Genomic DNA, 22952 nt, shown 5'->3' with positions numbered 1-22952 from the left:
AAACAACATATCAAAAAGTTCTACTCGAGAAGTGGGTGCTTAATTTTTTATTAAACAAATGAACAGCGAAGTTAGATGTTTTTTTAAATAACTCCGAAAATGTAACTTTTAGACAAAAACTGACTTGACCATTGAAAAATTCAGAAAATTTTACAAAAAAAACCTTATATAAAGATTTTTCTAAAATTAAATCTCTAGCTTCTGTAATTTTTTATTTATAACGCTAAAGTCACCCTTCTCACACACATTGGCGCACTGTAAACTAGCGTTGGAAGAAGTGCACGGTTGAGTTTTTTTAATGTAACTCTATAACTAATGGATCAAAAGAAATTTTACAAATTGGACATGAAAGAAGATGAAATGAGCTATCTTATGGTTGTAATAAAAAGAAATAAAATGTATGGACATAAGTACGGTGTGGGCGGAAAGTGAGCCTTACATGAATTTTGTTTAAAAATGATTTAAAAATGTGTAACTAATACAATTTTATTTATAAAACTCTCAAATTTGCACAAATTACCTCTCAATCATCTTACTAAACGATGTTTCATTCAAAAAAAAATCTCAAAAATTTAATTCAAATAATACGCCGTCTCAAAAAATGTAATTTTTGGAAACTTCTTAGTTTTACAGAATTTCCACTATTTTAAGACGGTATTACTCAAGTTGGAATAAATCTAATACAATTTCTTTGATATTTTTTTAAAGCTTAGGATGTAATCTTTAAAAAACACTGAATAATTTTAGTTTAAAAATGAAATAAACAATTTATTTTTGAGAAAACTAAGAAAGATAACAAAAATGTAATACAAAAACCGAAAATTACCAGCGGAAAAATGTATATACAGAGTGATCAAAACTTTTTCTGTAAAACTTACCAAAAATATATTTAATAATAAGCTTCAACAATAATAAATGTTCAACAAAAAATTTTTTTAGCTCTTATACAGTATGTCTGCGTAACTTGGAACCTATTGATAGTTTGGAACCTACTTGGAACCTTTTTTAATATCAGTTTTACGAAAAAAAAGTTATTCTTTATAAAATACTCTGCATCGTATATAACATAAGATGCAACCATCAAATATCAAATTTTGTTAATTTTGTACGAGGTATATCAAACAATATGCATTTCACTCAAGAGTAAAGTACCTTTATATTTCACAATATCGAAAATTTTTATAAAAAAAAGTTGTTTGGAATTAAAAACTATGTTCCAATATGTAATTATATCCTTCTAATTGAAAATTTGTTTTTTTTTAATATTGTTTCAAATTAATTATACCCAACATCATTAAATTTTCACTTATTATTTATGATAAGTGATTTATTATTAATTTTATGAAGAAAGTTATTCGTCATAAATAGCTGTGCATGGTCTAACACTTAATATGCAAATATAAAATATTATATTTTATTAATATTATACCTTAATTATTATAGGCCTTGGGCCCGCATATACAATTATTATTTATGACCACACCGTTGAAACTTTTTGTACTTGTTATTTGGGTGGAGTCGGACAAATTTTGAGCTTGGCGCATTATGGTAGTGGGGCGTTTGTCTGTCAAGCGGTGACGAAGTTGTCAATTTTATGCAAGAAAAAAATTTATTACCACATTGGTCATTCTATTTTAATCAATGGATTTTATCATATAAACAACGAAAACAATTTTGTCGGACAAAAATATTGGGGCATATGACGCGTCGGACACGCTAAATATGTCAAATTTATGAAAATAATAAATTTATTACCACATCGATAATTTTAACGGTATCTATCATAAAACCTTTTTACAATAATGTGGTAACCTTGTCGGACAATTTTCACGGGGCATATGCGAAGTCGGACGCGCCGAATATGTCAATTTTCTGAAAATTTTTTATTTATTACCACAGATGTCATTTTTATTTTGTACTGTTCTTTTACATGTGTAACGCATATTGGATCACTTGTCGGACAAAAATAATGGGGCGTTTTGGTACAATTAAAAGAAAAAGTAATTTTTATGCATACAGGGTGTTTGGTAAAGAATGGGCCATAGCTTAACCTCAGGTTCCTGAGGTTAAAATAGGCCGATTTAAGCTAACTTACCTTAGTACAAAGTTTATAATAGCCGAGATACAGGGTGTCAAAATCAAACTTTTTTTTTATTTATTATTGAATATTTCCTGATAGGTATGAGATAACAACATGAAATTTTATATCTGGGGGTTTCTTGAGTCGAGAAATCTAAATTCCTTACCAAAAATTATGCATTGCCCAGAGGGCGCCACATATGCCTTTCAGCACTCATTTATTACGTTCAATTTTTTTTATCCCTCACTCTGTATAATTTTGACATTAAAATTTTTATTTTCCTATTAGTTTTACTTAAAAAAGGTATACTTCTTTCATCTTCCTAAACTCAACCGTTTTCGAGATAAACGCATTTTAAATATGCGATACACCATCATTTTTAGCATAATATCATTGTAGTTACACCCAAAAAATAACTTAAAATTTATGAAAATAATAAATTTATTACCACATGGATAATTTTAACGGTATCTACCATAAAACCTTTTTACAATAATGTGGTAACCTTGTCGGACAATTTTCACGGGGCATATGCGCAGTCGGACGCGCCGAAGATGTCAATTTCCTGAAAATTTTTTATTTATTACCACAGCTGTTATTTTTATGTTGTACTGTTTTTTTACATGTGTAATGCATATTGGACCCACTTGTCAGACAAAAATAATGGGGCGTTTTGGTACAATTTAAAAAAAATTAATTTTTATACATTTTTGACCTCATATTAAATTACGTATTTTTCGGCTCATATTACCCGTATGCGCGCCAATGGTGAATATTAAATTCTTAACTGTAGTTAAAAAATGTGCAATAACTACCTCTTAAAACCCACCAAATTTCATTTGCATATCTCAACTGGTTTTAAAGCAATAAATAAATCGTCAATTTGTCAGAAAAACTTCAACACCCCCTATCTCGGAAACGATGCATTTGTGGACATACGTTTTTCTCGTAAAGCAAACTGACTTTATTTTGTCATGCACAATTACTCCTTATTGCCATACTTATTTAAAAACACACTTTGTCTATGAAAAACATGGCTAGTTTTTAAAGTCCTTAACTTTTTTATTATCCAACATAAACGAATGAATGAAAAAACTGAATGTTGAGAAGGAATGAGGCTATAGTTAGGTTTTAATTTTAGTATTTTATAGATGCTAGAATATTCCACGGGGTGATGCGAACTTTGAGAAAAAACACAGTTTGATTCATACACTAGCTTTGCAATAAAAATTATGTGTGTACCGACAATATTACTACAGGGATATTGCTAAAGAATAAGGCGCTAATGTTACGAAAAAATCACTTAAATCGGACAAGAGGTTTATAAAATACAAACCATCAAAAATAACCCATTTTTAAGGTGGTTGATTAATTTTGGTCCAGAGTGTACATATACAGGGTGTTTGGTAAAGAATGGGTCATAGCTTAACCTTAGATTCCTGAGGTTAAAATAGGTCGATATAAGCTAACTTACCTTAGTACGAAAGTTGATAATAACCGAAATACAAGGTGATAAAGTTAAACTTTTATTTTATTTATTCTTGAATATTTCCTAACAGGCATGGGATAATAACACGAAATTCGGTAAGCAGGGGTTTTTCGGGACAATAAATCTAAATTTGCCACCAAAAATGATATATTATCCAGAGGGCGCCACATACGCCTTTCAGCGCTCATTTAATAGGATCAATTGTTTTATTTCTCACTCTACATACCTTTTGGATCAACACTTTTATTCTCTTAACATTTATACTTAAAAAAGGTTACTATATTCATCTCGTTAAACTCAACCGTTTTCTAGATAAACGCATTTTAAGTCTGCGAGGCAATATAATTTTTTGCAAAATTGTGATCTGATATTTGCTTACATACTCCTTGAACAACGACAAACATCGTTCTGTAGTTTTTTTTTTTCCAATTAAAAAAAAATTTCCGACACAAGTATCAGGTTATAAGTAGTTATATTCTAAATCAAAAAATCTAAGTGTCCGACAAAAATATTGGGTCAAATCCAAAGTCGGACAAAAAATTTAATTTTTATTAATAAACTGTCTTTTAAAAAATACTGGGTTCGTGCAACCATTACCTTTAAAACCATTTTTCCGACAACATTAGTAGGTTATAAGTAATTATATTCTTAATCAAAAAATCAAAGTGTCGGACAAAAATATTGGGGCAACTCGACAGTCGGACAAAAAATTTAATTTTTATTAGTAAAGTATACTTTCAAATTATGCTGGGTTCGTGCATCCCTTATCTTTACAACCATTTTTCCGACAAATGTAGTAGGTTACAAGTAATTATATTCTTAAACAAAAAATGTAATTGTCTGACAAAAATGTTGGGGCAAACGAACAGAAAACTTAATTCTTTTAGGCTATCGACGAGGAGGTATTATCAAAAAAAAAATTTAAAACAGTGTTTCTCGGTTACTTTTGAATCGATTTAGCTGAAAATTGGTACACACGCTAAGTAAAGCATTTAAAAGGGTATGACGTAGATCGGAACCCAAAATTTTCTTAAAAAATTTTCCGACAAGAAGGAAAATTTTAGAAAAATTGTGATCTGATAATTTTTGTACATACTCCTTGAACAACGACAAACATCGTTCTGTATTTTTTTCTCGAATTAAAAAAAAAATTTCAGCACATGTATCAGGTTATAAGTAGTTATATTCCAAATCAAAAAATGTAGTGCCCGACCTAAATAGTGGGGCACATCCAAAGTCGGACAAAAAATTTAATTTTTATTAATATACTTTTAAACTATTCCGGGTTCGTGCATCCCTTATCTTTACAACCATTTTTCCGACAAAAGTAGTAGGATACAAGTAATTATACTCTTAAACAAAAAATTTAATTGTCTGACAAAAATGTTGGGGCAAACGAACAGGAAACTTAATTCTTTTAGGCTATGGACGAGGAGGTATTATCCAAAAACATTTTAAAACAGTTTTTCTCGGTTATTTTTGAATCGATTTAGCTGAAAATTGGTACACACACTAAGTAAAACATTTAAAAGGGTATGACGTAGAGTTGTACCCAAAATTTTCCCAAAAAAATTTCGGACAAGAGGGAAAATTTTAGAAAAATTGTGATCTGATATTTGCGTACATACTCCTTGAACAACGACAAATATCGTTCTGTAGTTTTTTTTCTCGAAATAAAAAAAAATTTCCGACACAAGTATCAGGTTATAAGTAGTTATATTCCAAATCAAAAAATCTAAGTGTCCGACAAAAATATTGGGGCAAATCCAAAGTCGGACAAAAAATTTAATTTTTATTGATAAACCATACTTTTAAATTATGCTGGGTTCGTGTATCCCTTATCTTTACAACCATTTTTCCGACAAAGGTAGTAAGTTACAAGCAATCATATTCTTAAACAAAAAATGTAATTGTTTGACAAAAATCTTGGGGCAAACGAACAGAAAACTTAATTCTTTTAGGCTATCGACGAGAAAGTAATATTAAAAAATTTTAAAAGAGTTTTCTCGGTTATTTTTGAATCGATTTAGCTCAAAATTAGTACACACATTAAGTAAAACATTTAAAAGGGTATGACGTAGAGCTGTACCCAAAATTTTCTTAAAAAATTTTCCGACAAGAGGGAAAATTTTAGAAAAATTTTGATCTGATATTTGCTTACATACCCCTTGAACAACGACAAACATCGTTCTGTAGTTTTTTTTCTTGAAAAAAAAAAATTCCGACACAAGTATCAGGTTATAAGTAGTTATATTCCAAATCAAAAAATCTAAGTGTCCGACAAAAATATTGGGGCAAATCCAAAGTCGGATAAAAAATTTAATGTTTATTAATAAACTATAATAAATATTAATAACTATAATAAATGATTGTGAGTAAGTCTGTGTTTCATTACTACATTTAATAAACTATACTTTTAAATCATGCTGGGTTCGTGCATCGCTTATATATTTACAACCATTTTTCCGACAAAGTAGTAAGTTACAAAGTAGTAAGTTAGTAAGTTTTCTGTTCGTTTGCCCCAAGATTTTTGTCAACCAATTACATTTTTTGTTTAAGAATATAATTATTTGTAACTTACTACCTTTGTCGGAAAAATGGTTGTAAAGATAAGGGATACACGAACCCAGCATAATTTAAAAGTATAGTTTATCAATAAAAATTAAATTTTTTGTCTGACTTTGGATTTGCCCCAATATTTTTGTCGGACACTTAGATTTTTTGATTTGGAATATAACTACTTATAACCTAATACTTGTGTCGGAAATTTTTTTTTTATTTCGAGAAAAAAAACTACAGAACGATATTTGTCGTTGTTCAAGGAGTATGTACGCAAATATCAGATCACAATTTTTCTAAAATTTTCCCTCTTGTCCGAAATTTTTTTGGGAAAATTTTGGGTACAGCTCTACGGCATACCCTTTTAAATGTTTTACTTAGTGTGTGTACCAATTTTCAGCTAAATCGATTCAAAAATAACCGAGAAAAACTGTTTTAAAATATTTTTGAATAATACCTCCTCGTCCATAGCCTAAAAGAATTAAGGTTCCTGTTCGTTTGCCCCAACATTTTTGTCAGACAATTAAATTTTTTGTTTAAGAGTATAATTACTTGTATCCTACTACTTTTGTCGGAAAAATGGTTGTAAAGATAAGGGATGCACGAACCCAGAATAGTTTAAAAGTATAGTTTATTAATAAAAATTAAATTTTTTGTCCGACTTTGGATGTGCCCCACTATTTATGTCGGGCACTTAGATTTTTTGATTTGGAATATAACTACTTATAACCTGATACATGTGCTGACATTTTTTTTTTTAATTCGAGAAAAAAATACAGAACGATGTTTGTCGTTGTTCAAGGAGTATGTACACAAATTAACAGATCACAATTTTTCTAAAATTTTCCCTCTTGTCGGAAAATTTTTTAAGAAAATTTTGGGTTCCGATCTACGTCATACCCTTTTAAATGCTTTACTTAGCGTATGTACTAATTTTCAGCTAAATCGATTCAAAAGTAACCGAGAAACACTGTTTTAAATTTCTTTTTTGATAATACCTCCTCGTCGATAGCCTAAAAGAAATAAGTTTTCTGTTCGTTTGCCCCAACATTTTTGTCAGACAATTACATTTTTTGTTTAAGAATATAATTACTTGTAACCTACTACTTTTGTCGGAAAAATGGTTGTAAAGATAAGGGATGCACGAACCCAGCATAATTTGAAAGTATAGTTTACTAATAAAAATTAAATTTTTTGTCCGACTGTCGAGTTGCCCCAATATTTTTGTCCGACACTTTGATTTTTTGATTAAGAATATAATTACTTATAACCTACTAATGTTGTCGGAAAAATGGTTTTAAAGGTAAGGGTTGCACGAACCCAGTATTGTTTAAAAGACAGTTTATTAATAAAAATTAAATTTTTTGTCCGACTTTGGATTTGACCCAATATTTTTGTCGGACACTTAGATTTTTTGATTTGGAATATAACTACTTATAACCTGATACTTGTGTCGGCAATTTTTTTTTAATTGAAAAAAAAAACTACAGAACGATGTTTGTCGTTGTTCAAGGAGTATGTAAGCAAATATCAGATCACAATTTTTCTAAAATTTTCCCTCTTGTCGGAAAATTTTTTAAGAAAATTTTGGGTACAGCTCTACGTCATACCCTTTTAAATATTTTACTTAGTGTGTGTACCAATTTTGAGCTAAATCGATTCAAAAATAACCGAGATAACTCTTTTAAAATTTTTTGATATTACTTTCTCGTCGAAAGCCTAAAAGAATTAAGTTTTCTGTTCGTTTGCCCCAAGATTTTTGTCAAACAATTACATTTTTTGTTTAAGAATATAATTACTTGTAGCTTACTATCTTTGTCGAAAAAATGGTTGTAAAAATAAGGGATACACGAACCCAGCATAATTTAAAAGTATAGTTTATCAATAAAAATTTAATTTTTTGTCTGACTTTGGATTTGCCCCAATATTTTTGTCGGACACTTAGATTTTTTGATTTGGAATATAACTACTTATAACCTGATACATGTGCTGAAAATTTTTTTTTAATTCGAGAAAAAAATACAGAACGATGTTTGTCGTTGTTCAAGGAGTATGTACACAAATTATCAGATCACAATTTTTCTAAAATTTTCCCTCTTGTCGGAAAATTTTTTAAGAAAATTTTGGGTTCCGATCTACGTCATACCCTTTTAAATGCTTTACTTAGCGTGTGTACCAATTTTCAGCTAAATCGATTCAAAAGTAACCGAGAAACACTGTTTTAAATTTTTTTTTTGATAATACCTCCTCGTTGATAGCCTAAAAGAATTAAGTTTTCTGTTCGTTTGCCCCAACATTTTTGTCAGACAATTACATTTTTTGTTTAAGAATATAATTACTTGTAACCTACTACTTTTGTCGGAAAAATGGTTGTAAAGATAAGGGATGCACGAACCCAGCATAATTTGAAAGTATTATACTTTACTAATAAAAGTAGTATACTTTACTAATAAAAATTAAATTTTTTGTCCGACTGTCGAGTTGCCCCAATATTTTTGTCCGACACTTTGATTTTTTGATTAAGAATATAATTACTTATAACCTACTAATGTTGTCGGAAAAATGGTTTTAAAGGTAAGGGTTGCACGAACCCAGTATTGTTTAAAAGACAGTTTATTAATATAAATTAAATTTTTTGTCCGACTTTGGATTTGACCCAATATTTTTGTCGGACACTTAGATTTTTTGATTTAGAATATAACTACTTATAACCTGATACTTGTGTCGGAAATTTTTTTTAATTGGAAAAAAAAACTACAGAACGATGTTTGTCGTTGTTCAAGGAGTATATACGCAAATATCAGATCACAATTTTTCTAAAATTTTCCCTCTTGTCCGAAATTTTTTTGGAAAAATTTTGGGTACAGCTCTACGTCATACCCTTTTAAATGTTTTACTTAGTGTGTGTACCAATATTCAGCTAAATCGATTCAAAAATAACCGAGAAAAACTGTTTTAAAATATTTTTGGATAATACCTCCTCGTCCATAGCCTAAAAGAATTAAGTTTCCTGTTCGTTTGCCCCAACATTTTTGTCAGACAATTACATTTTTTGTTTAAGAGTATAATTACTTGTATCCTACTACTTTTGCCGCAAAAATGGTTGTAAAGATAAGGGATGCACGAACCCAGAATAATTTAAAAGTATAGTTTATTAATAAAAATTAAATTTTTTGTCCGACTTTGGATGTGCCCCACTATTTATGTCGGGCACTTAGATTTTTTGATTTGGAATATAACTACTTATAACCTGATACATGTGCTGAAAAAATTTTTTTTTAATTCGAGAAAAAATACAGAACGATGTTTGTCGTTGTTCAATGAGTATATACACAAATTATCAGATCACAATTTTTCTAAAATATTCCCTCTTGTCGGAAAATTTTTTAAGAAAATTTTGGGTTCCGATCTACGTCATTCCCTTTTAAATGCTTTACTTAGTGTGTGTACCAATTTTCAGCTAAATCGATTCAAAAGTAACCGAGAAACACTGTTTTAAATTTTTTTTTGATAATACCTCCTCGTCGATAGCCTAAAAGAATTAAGTTTTCTGTTCGTTTGCCCCAACATTTTTGTCAGACAATTACATTTTTTGTTTAAGAATATAATTACTTGTAACCTACTACATTTGTCGGAAAAATGGTTGTAAAGATAAGGGATGCACGAACCCAGCATAATTTGAAAGTATACTTTACTAATAAAAATTAAATTTTTTGTCCGACTGTCGAGTTGCCCCAATATTTTTGTCCGACACTTTGATTTTTTGATTAAGAATATAATTGCTTATAACCTACTAATGTTGTCGGAAAAATGGTTGTAAATAAAAAAATTTCAGGAAATTGACATCTTCGGCGCGTCCGACTGCGCATATGCCCCGTGAAAATTGTCCGACAAGGTTACCACATTATTGTAAAAATGTTTTATGGTAGATACCGTTAAAATTATCCATGTGGTAATAAATTTATTATTTTCATAAATTTGACATATTTAGCGTGTCCGACGCGTCATATGCCCCAATATTTTTGTCCGACAAAATTGTTTTCGTTGTTTATATGATAAAATCCATTGATTAAAATAGAATGACCAATGTGGTAATAAATTTTTTTCTTGCATAAAATTGACAACTTCGTCACCGCTTGACAGACAAACGCCCCACTACCATAATGCGCCAAGCTCAAAATTTGTCCGACTCCACAAAAATAACAAGTACAAAAAGTTTCAACGGTGTGGTCATAAATAATAATTGTATATGCGGGCCCAAGGCCTATTATATTATGTACCTTTATAGTTCACAATATTTCGATTAGAAGAGTGTAATTGCATATTGACACATCGTTTTTAATTCTGAACAACTTTCCATAATAACAATTTTCAGTATTATGAAAAATATAGGTATTTTACTACTAACTGAAATTTTTATTTATTGACATATCTTGTACAAAATTGATAAAAATTGATATTTTATGATTGCATTTAAAGTCTTAGAATATGCAGAGCTTTTTACTAAGAATAACTTTTTTATTTATGATCCCATTGCAACAATTTTTTGAATATTGAAGAGATAGATTTTGAATAATTTGTTCTTTCTTTCTAATACATTTTAATTTTTAATATTATTGTGAAAATTTTTGTTTATCTTTTTTTTAAGAATGAAATTCCATATTTGTTTGATTGGATTCTACTTGTTTTTCATTTAAATATCCGCCATTTTGGATCCGCCATTTTGAAATTTAAATTTTTAATCTTTAATTCAGATTCAACGACCTGTTAAAAATAAAGACAATAAATGTTTTAGAAAAATGTTCTTTTTTATGTTCTTTTTAGAAAATCCGCATTTTGGATCCGCCATTTTATAGTTTATAATGTTAACTTTTAGAGATTCTGGAATGGCGACCAAGGCAGGAGGCATATCGAAGCAGAGGACGACCACCGACTAGATGGACGGATGATATCAAGCGCATCACCACAAATTGGATGCAAGAAGCTCAAGATAGAAATAGGTGGAAATTTTTACGGGAGGCCTACGTTCAGCAGTGGACAAATATAGGCTAGTTGATGAATGTTAACTTTTAAGTTAGGTTTATCAAAGCTCTCAAAAATAAATATATGTAGAAATAAATACATTTTGTAAAGAAATTATGATTTTACAACTATTTTTTAAGTTATCCGCCATTTTGGATCTGCCATTTTATAATTTAAATTATCAGAATTTGATTAAGGTTCAGCAACCTCTCAAAAATATCCACATATATGTAAACAAACACGTTTTATAAAAAAAATTCGGATTTTACAACTGCTTTTTAAGGATTTTTAGGAAAAAATCCGCCATTTTGAATCCGCCATTTTGAATTTGCAAATTGTAATGTCAGATTCGGGTTCAGCATAATCAAAACTAAAATAAAAATATTTTTTATCAAAATAAAATGTTGAATTCACCCATATTCTTAACATTATTTATACAAAACAATTGTTATTGTTTAAACAATTAATAAACAATTAGCGGCGAAATTTGTGAGTAGAACTTTTTACTTTAAGATATTTATAAACTAACAAAAAAAGTTTTAGAAAAATATAACCTTGTTTGATTTTTTCCGAAACATTGTATCTTTTCGTTCTAATTGCACTCCCCTAATAGTAGTACCTATATTTTACAAGCATATTTGTAGCCGATGCTAGCTCTACGAGCCTTTGTCCATTACATTATCGTTTGAGAAGGCTGTGTTGTCCTATAGTTGGTCTTAGGTTGGGTTATTTGCCAATTTTTCCGTTGAAGTCTTCACATATTATCTGCATGCCTGTTTGGGGATTCTCTCCAGAGTTCTTTCGACTTGTTCATAGAAGTGACATTTAATTATTTCCTCTTTATCTTCTGTCGGGGCATGAGTAGATATACCTTTCAGTCTAATATAACACAGTCTCTCACTGATAGGCGTAAAACTTTAATACTGTTTAAGTATTTCTTATCGGACCACGAGACCTGTGTCTAATTCGTGTTTACCTGTCTGGTTTCCACTGTTTCCAGTGTCCAGCCACCTTAGTTCTTGTAAGTATTGCTGTAATGTCCATTCCTATTTTTCTGTTTTACTGCGTATGGATATATGGGACCATTAATAAGAAGATACATAATGTGATTTAAAAAAAATATGTTCATGATTATATTAACGCTTTTCTTTCTGTTTTGTAGACCGTTTAATGCTCTCACGATTAAAGGATCTTTTAGTTTGGGAGAAATACATTCTTGGTTGAGCCAGTGCCTGCCAGAAGTCCCGGAGAAGCCACAAATAGCTGAGAAGACTGTACTATGGTTCAGATCAAGTTTGTTGGACAGTGTATTGGAATGCTCTTACCAGTAAGTCTGTATATTAGCTAAATACTTTTGTAACTTTCGAACGAATTTTTTGGCAACTACTGACCATAAGATATAAAATTAGGCCCACTAAAATTCAGTTATCTATATAGTTGCCTATTCTTAATATACTATAAGAATGTAATGAATTTTCTAATAGAAATTTTTATTGCAGGAAAGGAGAAGTTGAATTTAGATCTGACAACGTCTCTACAATTTCCACATTGAAGGAAAACTTGACATACGAAGCTACTAAGAAGAAAATTAAGATTGACATCAGCACATGTAAATTTCTTAATATTTTTTATTCTATTATATCATTACCAGTGATATCACAGCTCGTACTGACCAAAGTCTTCTTCAGAATAATTCTGCATTAGCCTCTGGCAACTCTTCTCCATGCCTTAACTCAACTCCAACTGATTTTAAATCGTCCTATCTAAGTTGACCAGATATTTAAATTATGTTATACGCTCTCTACATAGATCTTCAAAACTATATGGTCGTCAAAAAGGAAGCTAAAATAGCAGTAGCAAAAGCTAAGCAGAAGCGTATTCAAACCTATACGATCAACTTGATACCAGGGAAGGCTACGCAAAGATATATAAAATAGACAAACAGAGAGCAAAGAAAGCAAGAGATTTTAATCATATTAGATATATCCGAGATGAAAATAATAAAATACTAATTCACGAAAAGGATGTCAAAAAGAGATGGAGTGTATTTTGACAGTTTATTAAATGAAGAATTTGACAGACAGCCTATGGAGTTAACGGAAACAGTAACAGCAATGGTTACCAGAATAACAAACGTGGAAGTGGCTCAAGCGCTTCAAAAAATAAAGAAAGGAAAAGCAGTCGGACCAGATGATATTCCTGGGGAAGTATGGAGAGCAATGGGAGAGACAGGAATAAGTTGGCTAGCAGGTTAATAGAATTATGGAAGTTGGACAAATGCCAGACGAATGGAGAAGCAGTATTATACTACCTGTCTACAAAAACAATAGAGATATACAACAATGTACAAACTACAGGGCTATAAAACTACTTAGCCACGCCATCAAAATATGGGAGAGAGTAATTGATAGACGGATACGTGAAGAAACCGAAATACCCTATAATCAAATTGGTTTTATGCAGGGCAGATCAACAACAAATGCAAATTTCATTGTAAGGCAACTGATGGAAAAATACAGGAATAAAGAGATCAACGTTCATATGGTATTCGTTGATCTTGAGAAAGCATATGATAGAGTTCCTCGAGAGATTCTGTGGTGGGCACTCAATAAGAAAGGAGTCCCTGGCGAATATGTAAAGATTGTGAGAGATATGTATGAGGGAGTAACGACTAATGTTAGGAGAGGTGTGGGAGAGACTGATAAATTTCAGGTGAAAGTAGTATTGCACCAAGGCTCGGTGCTTAGTCCTTATTTATTCTTATTGGTTTTGGACCAGATAACAGCCAAACTACCGGGTAGCATTCCATGGTGCCTAATGTATGCTGATGATGTAGTGTTTAAAACTTTCCTCTGGAGGAAAAAGGTTTAAAACTTAGTAGGACAAAAACAGAGTATTTGGAATGTTCATTTAAAGATGGAGTTACTACAAATAAAATGGTATCTTTGAATGGTGAAATGATTGTGAAAATCAATAGTTTTAAGTACCTAGGATCGGTATTACAGAGTAATGGAGAAATATATGGAGATGCATGCAGTAGAATTAGGGCTGGATGGATGAAGTGGAGAGAAGCGAGTGGTGTGTTGTGTGACAGAAAAATTCCAATGAAGCTGACGGGAAAATTCTATAAAACAGCCATAACACCGGCTATGATGTACGGAACTGAATGTTGGGCAGTGAAAAAGAAAGAGGAACAACGAATGCATGTGGCGTAAATGAGAATGCTTAGATAGATGAGTGGAGTGACAAAGAAGGATAAAATTAGAAATGAGTATATTACGGGAAGTCTAGGTGTGGCACCAATTGGTGCCACATTTGGTCATGTTCAACGTCGAGACGTTAATCATCCAATACGAAGAATAGCTGAAGTGCTGATTCCTGGAAGGAGTAGCAGAGGAAGACCAAAAAGACCTGGGGGGAGACAATAAGGCAGGACATGTTGGTAAAGGGGATTAACATTGATATGACCCAACATAGAATTGCGTGGAGAAATGCAATTAGGGAAGCCGACCCCGCATAGGGATAAGGCAAAGAGAATGATGATGATGATGTTACCCGCTCTCTACAGTATTTCCGTCGACTGTCAAGAACCAGGTTACTATAATTCGAGAGAGTCATGGACTCTCACAGACGTCACCTGCGACAAAAATTCTTCTTCTTAAGGTGCCTATCCGTTCCGGATGTTGGCGATCAGCATGGCTATCCTAACTTTGCTTGCTGCTATTCTGAATAGTCCGGTTGTCGATGTACAAAAATTGAGGCTTTCGAAATGTGGCTTTATCGTCGAATCCTGAAGATATTATACCGACCACGTTACTAGTTAAGAGTATTTTATTAATAATACAAAATGCAAGATAATGCGAGATCACACCCGGCAAGGATTGTAACACCGTATTTTGAAGATGTTTGTATTCCAAAAATGGACTGCCAAATCGAATGTATCCAGAATAGTGGTGGCATCACACTTTATTGAAACGACAGATATAGTCGGTTCGGTAAACTCGGACACAACTGGCTAGTGATTTTAGTAAGTAATTTTGCCAATTTGGTAAAATTGGCAAAATTAATTTTGCCAATTTCGTAAAATTGGCAAAAAACAATTAGGGGAAAGGTAGGTAAAGTGGAATAATTACCGATTCAAGCTTGTATCCCGGTAGAAGTATTCGTCTTAAAAGTTTGAGTTTATGGAAGAAGCCACTTACGTTATAGCCCTACGTAGTACTGTTAAGAAATTAAACTAATATATCACCACTTCGGAGAAAAACGTCAAAAGTAAAAGTGGTGTAATATTCCACTTTACCCGCCATATTGGAGGTAAAGCGGAATACAAAAACTTAAAATGAATTAATATTATTTATTTAACTAAGCATATAAACAGAGCTCAGGAACATTGAAAAACCCTCGTCTTAACTGTTTTGGTTCATTAATAATCATTTTAATGTCCTTAATGTTGTAATCTAATACATCATCTTTATTAGGCCATTTGAAATATTTTTGCGTCCTTTCCATACACTTTACAGACGCTGATTCACCTGATTTTGAAATTACTAAACCGGGAAATGTTTGTCCGTTGTACTCTACAGCTACATATATCCCTTCCTTAATATCTTCTGTTTTTATGGTAGGAATTTGAACTGGTAGGTCCAACTCTGAACCGCTGTCGGTGTCACTATAAATGCTGATGTTTGCATCATCTTCTTCTTCGCTGTCGCTTTGAAATAGTTGCTTCGTAACTTTCTTGGTTGGATTTTTTGGGGTCGGAGCCTTCAAATTCTTTAACTCTTCAATAAAAGGGGTAGAAGTTGCTACTACAGTTTTTCCTGATCGAGCCCTTTTCTTCGTTGGATTTTCGATATTTGAAGCGACCCGTGGGATAGGTAAAATATCCGCAGGACTAACAATAGTCTTATGGAGGAGAATGTCATTTGACACTGGAGTGGACGCTGATGGCAGGTTAGATGTAGCGAGTAGAGGCCCAGGACGATCAGTTGTATCTGCAGCCACGAAAACGTTTGGATCAGGTCTCTCAAACGGCCAAATACCCGTCTTCTTAAATCCTGAGATAGCTGTTGCCATACTAGCTGCCTTCAAGTAAGCTTCTCCGAAGAGAGGACCGACATCATGAATCGTCACAACTTTCCCCGGGTGGGTTCGTAGCCAAACTCGCACTGCCTGTTCATAGAAGGTCGACATGGGATACATAAATGATACGTCCAGTGGCTGAAGTCGATGTGTGCAATGTGGTGGTAGCACCAGGATGTCTACAAAGTTTTTCTTAGCAAGCTCTAAGACTTCAATGTTTTTTATGTGGGTTGAATGGCCATCTAAAATTAGTAAAACCCTGTCCTCGGAGGTAGGCTTCGCAAATTTAATAAAATGGTGAAACCAAGCCGTAAAGATTTCGGTCTGCATCCATCCAGAAGCATGCGTGAAAATTTTGGTATTCAGAGGAACTCCAATGTCGAATGTCAAGTGATGTCTCACCCGTGGAAAAATAAGAGTAGGAGGGATGTATTCCCCTGCAGCGTTGAAGCAAATTTCTGCAGTTGTAAGCGTACCTCTTTCAGCTGATGATAAAACTCCTACTTGCTTTTTCCCCTTTTTTGAAATAATCTTTGAAGGCTTATTTGGCACGGTAGAGATTCCGGTTTCGTCACAATTATAGATGCGGTTAGGTTTGTAGTTGTGTTTTTGGTATAAGTCTTCCAATAAATCAAAGAACTTTCCGACACTAACTGCGTTAAATGCTGACGCTCGCGCTGCTGACGTTTTTTCTGGAAGTCGAAGTGAAAGAACTGGGTGCCGTTTCATGAAACCAAGCAACCATACTTTACCAGCTTCTTTCTTCTCATTATTGAATCTATGTTCAATGTTATTTCGTATGGCAAACTCGTAGGTAAGATATTTTAAGTCAGAAATAGTTAGCCCAAACAGGCGTTCTTCCATTTTAAGAATATAGTCTACCAACATCCTCTCTTGATCTACCGTGAACACGCAACGGAATCGTCCAAGTTGCTTCACTAAACGTTCTTCTGGTGGTCGCTTTAATCTTCTAAAAAGAGTTGTCGATATATAGAGTTGTTGTTATATTGTTTTGCAGAAGAATGAATTGATAAACCACCTTGACATGCAGTTAGAGCCTCAGCCATTGCCTTCTCGTCCCAACTCTGCTGCGAAGTCTTTCGTTTGTAAAAATTAGGCATGCTAAAAAAATGTTGTCACTTAATAACATTGTTAAAATTTTAGGAGGTAAAGTGGAACGTCATTCCGCTTTACCCGCATACGTTTCATTCCACTTTACCCGCATCAACATTTTTTCTGTACAAACACGATAGCTACTAACCAAACGTGCTAATAAGTTAAAGAAAGAGTATTTATGTCCACAAATAACCATTTTATACAATAGATAATAAATACGGTTAGAAAAACTTACCTGTTGCTGATAAGAAATTTCGTCTTAGTCACCAAATATTACAACTTTTTGTTAAAAAACAATGATCTTGTTTAACTCACATGAACATATCAATGAAAGTGCGCTATATTGAAGTAAATATTGCCAAATGTCAAAAGGTATATTGTGGTAGGAGTTACAACAAAAACCGCCAATTTTGAAATTAAATTTTAAGCTTATTCCGCTTTACCCACCCATTCCACTTTACCTACCTTTCCCCTACTTACTAAATAGTTAGTAATTTTGCCAATCTTGGCAAAATTGGCCAAAAACAAAAAAATTACCTACTCAAATCACTAGCAAGTTGTGTCTCGAGTTTAGCGAACCGACTATACCTGCCTTTTCTAGACTTTGTAATTCAATTATTGCCATAAATGTAACTGTAATGGTAAATTGGTAAATTGAAATTTTCAATAGATCTATACTTTTCTCAAATTGTTCGTTGTTTTCCATTTGTTACTAATCATAATGTAGGGTTACGTGCTACAGAAATAACTGACTCAATACGCAATAAATTTAATTTGATATAAGTAAGAAAAAAATCAAAAATTACTTAATTTTGTTTTCTCCGACGCGCAGTGTATAATGATATAAATAATTAATCTGTTTTTAGCTATAAGTGACGAAACTATCAATTTCTTGATCAAATCAGCCGAAGAACAATTACTGAAACATCAAAAACTTGCACGCGACTTAGAATTGCTCGACGCAATAAATGAGTTGGAAGTAACAGAAGAAGAGACTATGAAATGCTTATCGGAGAAGTACAAAGATCTATTAAAGCGGGAGAAGGAAATACGAGCTACTGCGCAGGAGGATACAGGCTCTCTGGAAAGATTGTACGGTAAGAAAACACTATATCCATTAGTATTTTAACACTTTCAATCCGGCTTGAAGGACCATGTATAGAAACCCTTCGGCTCAGCTGCAGGAAATCTCCCTTATTGAAGCTCTATCGCCCTTAGTGAAACACCATATTAAAGATGATAATTTATTTCTGTAAACTACACTAACTTCCCGGGAGACCTAATGACGATACTTTACTGACTGATTCGTTTGAAGGTTGAACTGATAAGCATTTATGAGACTACATGTTGTCTCTTTGAATTGACTCGAGAGAATGATTCTAATGTATACTCTTTCTTTGCGACAAGATGAATTGGGTCATAGCCCACGCGACCAACTAACAAAGGTTTTTATTTAGTCAGCAAAATTAATGTCCATTGCCAAAAATATTGTTTATGATTTGCATTAATTAAACTAATTAAATAGCCCGCACATGTTTGCAATATAATAACAATTGCGTTAGTGTGATATCTTCTTCTTTAAGTGCCATCTCTGCGGCGGAGGTCGGCAATCATCATAGCTATTCGTATTTTAGAGACGGCTGATCAGAAGTTTATTTGATGTACATCCGTACCACTCTCTCAGGTTGCGCAGCCACGATATTTTGCGTCTCCCTATGCTTCTCTTAACTGTTAAATATTTTGTTTTTTGTTATTTCTGATATATCGCATTTATTTCATATTTTCCTTAAGGAGTTATATACATGTTGTTCCTTTATTTTTTTTTCCTCATCTAGATCTACTACAGCTTTTTTCCTATGATTGATTCCAGATGTGTAAAGCTACCTACTTCCTCTATTTGCCTTAAATTTTACTTTCTTGGCTGTTCTGTTTTAAGAGTTTCGTGTTTTCTGTCTTTATCTTTCATTACACTGGAGTAACGAAACAGTCAATAACCCTTTCTAAAAAGAGATGACTAACAACTGTATATGGTGATTTGATTTAATATCTCTAAACCCAAACCCCTATTGGCATTGGTATATTATTTTTTGTTTATTTAAATAGTACCATAAAAAATTCAAGTTGCCTCAAAAGAATAGACATAGTTAATTTAAAATAATTTTTTTAGGTATGCTAATTGGTCTGTACAAGGATTACTACAAATTTAAAGGTTTGAATATCAAGCAAAAAGCTGAACAATTGAAAGCGTTGCTGAAGGATTATGATTATGAAAAAGTTATAGAATTTTTTAGGCCTGCTGAGAAGACCACGTGAAATGTTTGAAAAATATTACAAAAAATAAAAAATACTTTTTCGAAGTAGGTAACAATTGTTTTTATTTATGAGGTCCCTATGTTGCCCAATCAAAGCAATAAATAAATAATATTACAATAAGTACATGACATATATTTTGATTTTCGGAATGCAGTGGGTAAGAGACCCAGTCTTTAGTAATATCCAAGTTCTATTTCAACGATGTAGAGACGTGAATTGTGATATTTATGCATGCCTCATTGATTGTCATAATGTGTTCCGTACGGTAAAGTACGACAAGCTGATGGAGGTATTAACAAATATAGGAATAAATACCTGTGATCTAAGAATTATTAGTAATTTTTACTGGAATCAAACATCGTCTATCCATACAGCACTGGCGAAGCGTCCATGTAACCACTGTTACCATTGGTAACAGTTAAGAATCTTGCATATAAATATTTTATGACGATGAATAATTCCATTTATCTATATTTTTACCAATAGAAATATATTATTATATTATGTGTTAATAGTACCTAATTCAGTAAATAGCCAACTACTCGTAAACACATGAAAATATTGGCGAGTTTATGTGACTCAGTTGCACTTTATTATATTCTGTTACCAGTCTCATTTGTGGTTACAATGAATGGTTATCTCGCTGTCGCTCGGGCGGCTCGGGACCGGCTAATGTCTGAAAATTTTGAAGGAGCGACGGGCGTAAGCGCGCTGTGTATATCAGTAGGGCTGTTACCAGATTTAAATTTGCTAACAGTACCTATAAAAAGTGTGCGTGCAGTTCATCATGGATGAGTGTCGCTGCGTAATCGATCAACTACTTGAAAAGTAATTCTGATTGAAGCAAAAAAATCAGATTATTGAAAATGAAAGGCCTATTTTAAACAATTTAAAAAATGAATAAAAAAAAGTAGTTCGATATTTTAAATTTAGTTGGTACAGTGAAAATCCTTGGTTATGTGGTTGCAAGAAAAATAGACTGTATTGTTGGCCATGTCTTTGGTATCTACAGAAAAATGGGTGGACCAGGTTCACGATTTAGGGCCGGTACTTTATGCCTCGATTAACAGCCCGTTAGTTAACGGAGGTTTAATCGGGACCTCTTTAGGGTCTCTTGCCTTGTAATAAATGCAATTATAATTATTATTATACTTATTTTAATTATTATAATACTTGTAATACTGTAATTGCATTTATTACAACGCAAGAGACCCTAAAGAGGTCCCGATTAAACCTCCGTTAACTAACGGGCTGTTAATCGAGGCATAAAGTACCGGCCCTTAGAGTTTTAAAAAAGAAACATGAAATTTCTCCGTTGGGTCAATCGATGCCAAGTGGTCCAATATAAATTAAGTTGGTTGTTTGACTATTTTTAATATTTTTTATTTTTCTACCTTTTAAACTTCAGTCTATAGAGACTACAGAATTCCATTTATTTTATTTTTAAAAAATTTAGTTTTCTATCGATCATTTTCACGGAAAACATGGCTTCGCTCTTTAGCCAATATTTTCACTGAGGTTTGTCCTAGAACAATAAATCAAAAACAAACTTTTTAGAATGGGACCGTGCAAGTTCGGCAAAGCGACCCCTATTTCTTCGCTCTGTACTTTTATTCGCACTTTTAATTATATTGGCCAATTGTATTAGTCCTGGTTACTGGATAATTGTCAAGGCCATAGTCTAAAAAAATAGTAAGAAGAAAAAATAAGATTCAGGTTATGTTATGAAAACGTGAACAATTGTATGTAGTAAATAAAATTAGTTATTAAAATGCAGTACTGCACTCAAAATACAATTAATTAAATTTACCTTTATATAATAATTGCATATCATATCAATATTGTGGAGCAATATATAATTTTTCTGCTTCAATGACAGAAGGTATGAAATATACGTCAATTTGACAATTTCAATTGACAATATGAATTATTTAAGATAGTTGCAATATTTCTCCGCGACTCGCGCACGGTCGTTTCTCGTTTCCCTTCCAAGTACTTGCACACCGCGAATAGCATTATTTAATTTCAAGCTACCCTTAAGGCCTTAAATAAACCTCAAAATTTGAAAAGGTAAACTGATAAAATTCCATTTTTAGCATTTTTTTAACAGCATAAGGCAAGCTGATAATGGTTTGTTGTAATTTTTTTCTGCAAAAGACATACGTACATACTTTAAATAAAAAAAGTTTAAGCTTTGAGACTTTGAGTTTGAGAAAAAATCTCAAAAATGTAATTTTTTGAAAAATCTCAAAGTTTGACCCCTTATATCTCTGATGGGCTCGGATGAAAAAATTTGAAATTTGGCTGAATGTTAACCCCCAGCAAGTAGAATAAGTTGTAAAAATTTGGAGTTGCAAACTTACCTCATATAGGAGTTACAGGCCTGAAAAAATGGTCAAAAATCAAAATGGTCAAAATTTGAGCGTTTGCGAGCAGAGTAATTAAAATTCAAATAAACTGTCTAATGAAATAAAAATTAATCTATTTTCACCAGATTTCACAATGAATACAAATTTATACAGGGTGAGCCAAAGAAAAGAGTTCAGCTTGATATTTGGCAGTTATTAGATTTTAAGGGAATGCCGAAACAGGTCGATTTTTATTTTTAAATTACAATTTTTTTATATACTTATATTTCATACGTCTCCATGACGTGTCATCGTCAGTGACGTCCTCCATCTGGGCGTGATTACATAATCGATGATTTTTTTATGGCAATAGGGGTCGTATATTATCTTATTTGAAATAGTGTTCAATTCTCTGTTCAATAGTATAAACAATAATATAATTATTTTACAGGGTGGCCAAAAAATAATTTTTGAATTAAATTAATTGACACAAAAAGAAGAATGTATGTAATTTATTTAACTCAAAATACATTTTATTACTGTCATAAAATACACTCACCGGCAGAGAAAACGGGCACCCCAAAAAATGGGTCATTTTTAATGTCTTGTATTTCCTAAACCTAATGTCCGATTTAAGTAATTTTTTTAATATGTTGTAGCCTTATTCTTTATCAATATCGCTGTAATAATATTGTTGCTAGACAGGTACATTGTCATTGTATACAGGGTGTACGAATCAAACTGTGTTTTTTTCTCAAACTTTGGAACACCCTGTGGAATGTTCTAGCTTTTATAAAATACTGAAATTATAACCAAACCATAGCCTCAGGTTTTCTTAACATTCTGTTTTTTGATTCATTCGCTTATGTTGGATAATAAAAAAAATAAGCACTTTAACAAACTACCCCTGTTTTTCGTTAATACAGGGTGTTTTTCAATAAGT

General features: G+C 32.3%; 1 protein-coding gene across 1 annotated transcript in view; it reads left to right on the top strand.

The window, feature by feature from the left end:
• Nucleotides 1-19700, top strand: part of LOC114325642 (Bardet-Biedl syndrome 7 protein homolog) — an 87108-nt gene extending 67408 nt beyond the window's left edge. Inside the window, exons 11-14 of the mRNA XM_028273755.2 lie at nucleotides 12313-12477; nucleotides 12650-12759; nucleotides 18215-18445; nucleotides 19516-19700. Coding sequence (XP_028129556.1) covers nucleotides 12313-12477; nucleotides 12650-12759; nucleotides 18215-18445; nucleotides 19516-19661 — 652 coding nt within the window. The 3' untranslated portion in view covers nucleotides 19662-19700. The remainder of the gene's footprint in view (nucleotides 1-12312; nucleotides 12478-12649; nucleotides 12760-18214; nucleotides 18446-19515) is intronic.
• The last annotated feature ends 3252 nt before the right edge of the window (nucleotides 19701-22952 follow it).

This window comes from Diabrotica virgifera, chromosome 8 (assembly GCF_917563875.1).
Source record: "Diabrotica virgifera virgifera chromosome 8, PGI_DIABVI_V3a".
Classification (NCBI taxonomy): domain Eukaryota; kingdom Metazoa; phylum Arthropoda; class Insecta; order Coleoptera; family Chrysomelidae; genus Diabrotica; species Diabrotica virgifera.
Note: the sequence above shows the minus strand (reverse complement) of the source record. Positions and strands in the feature narration are given on the sequence as shown.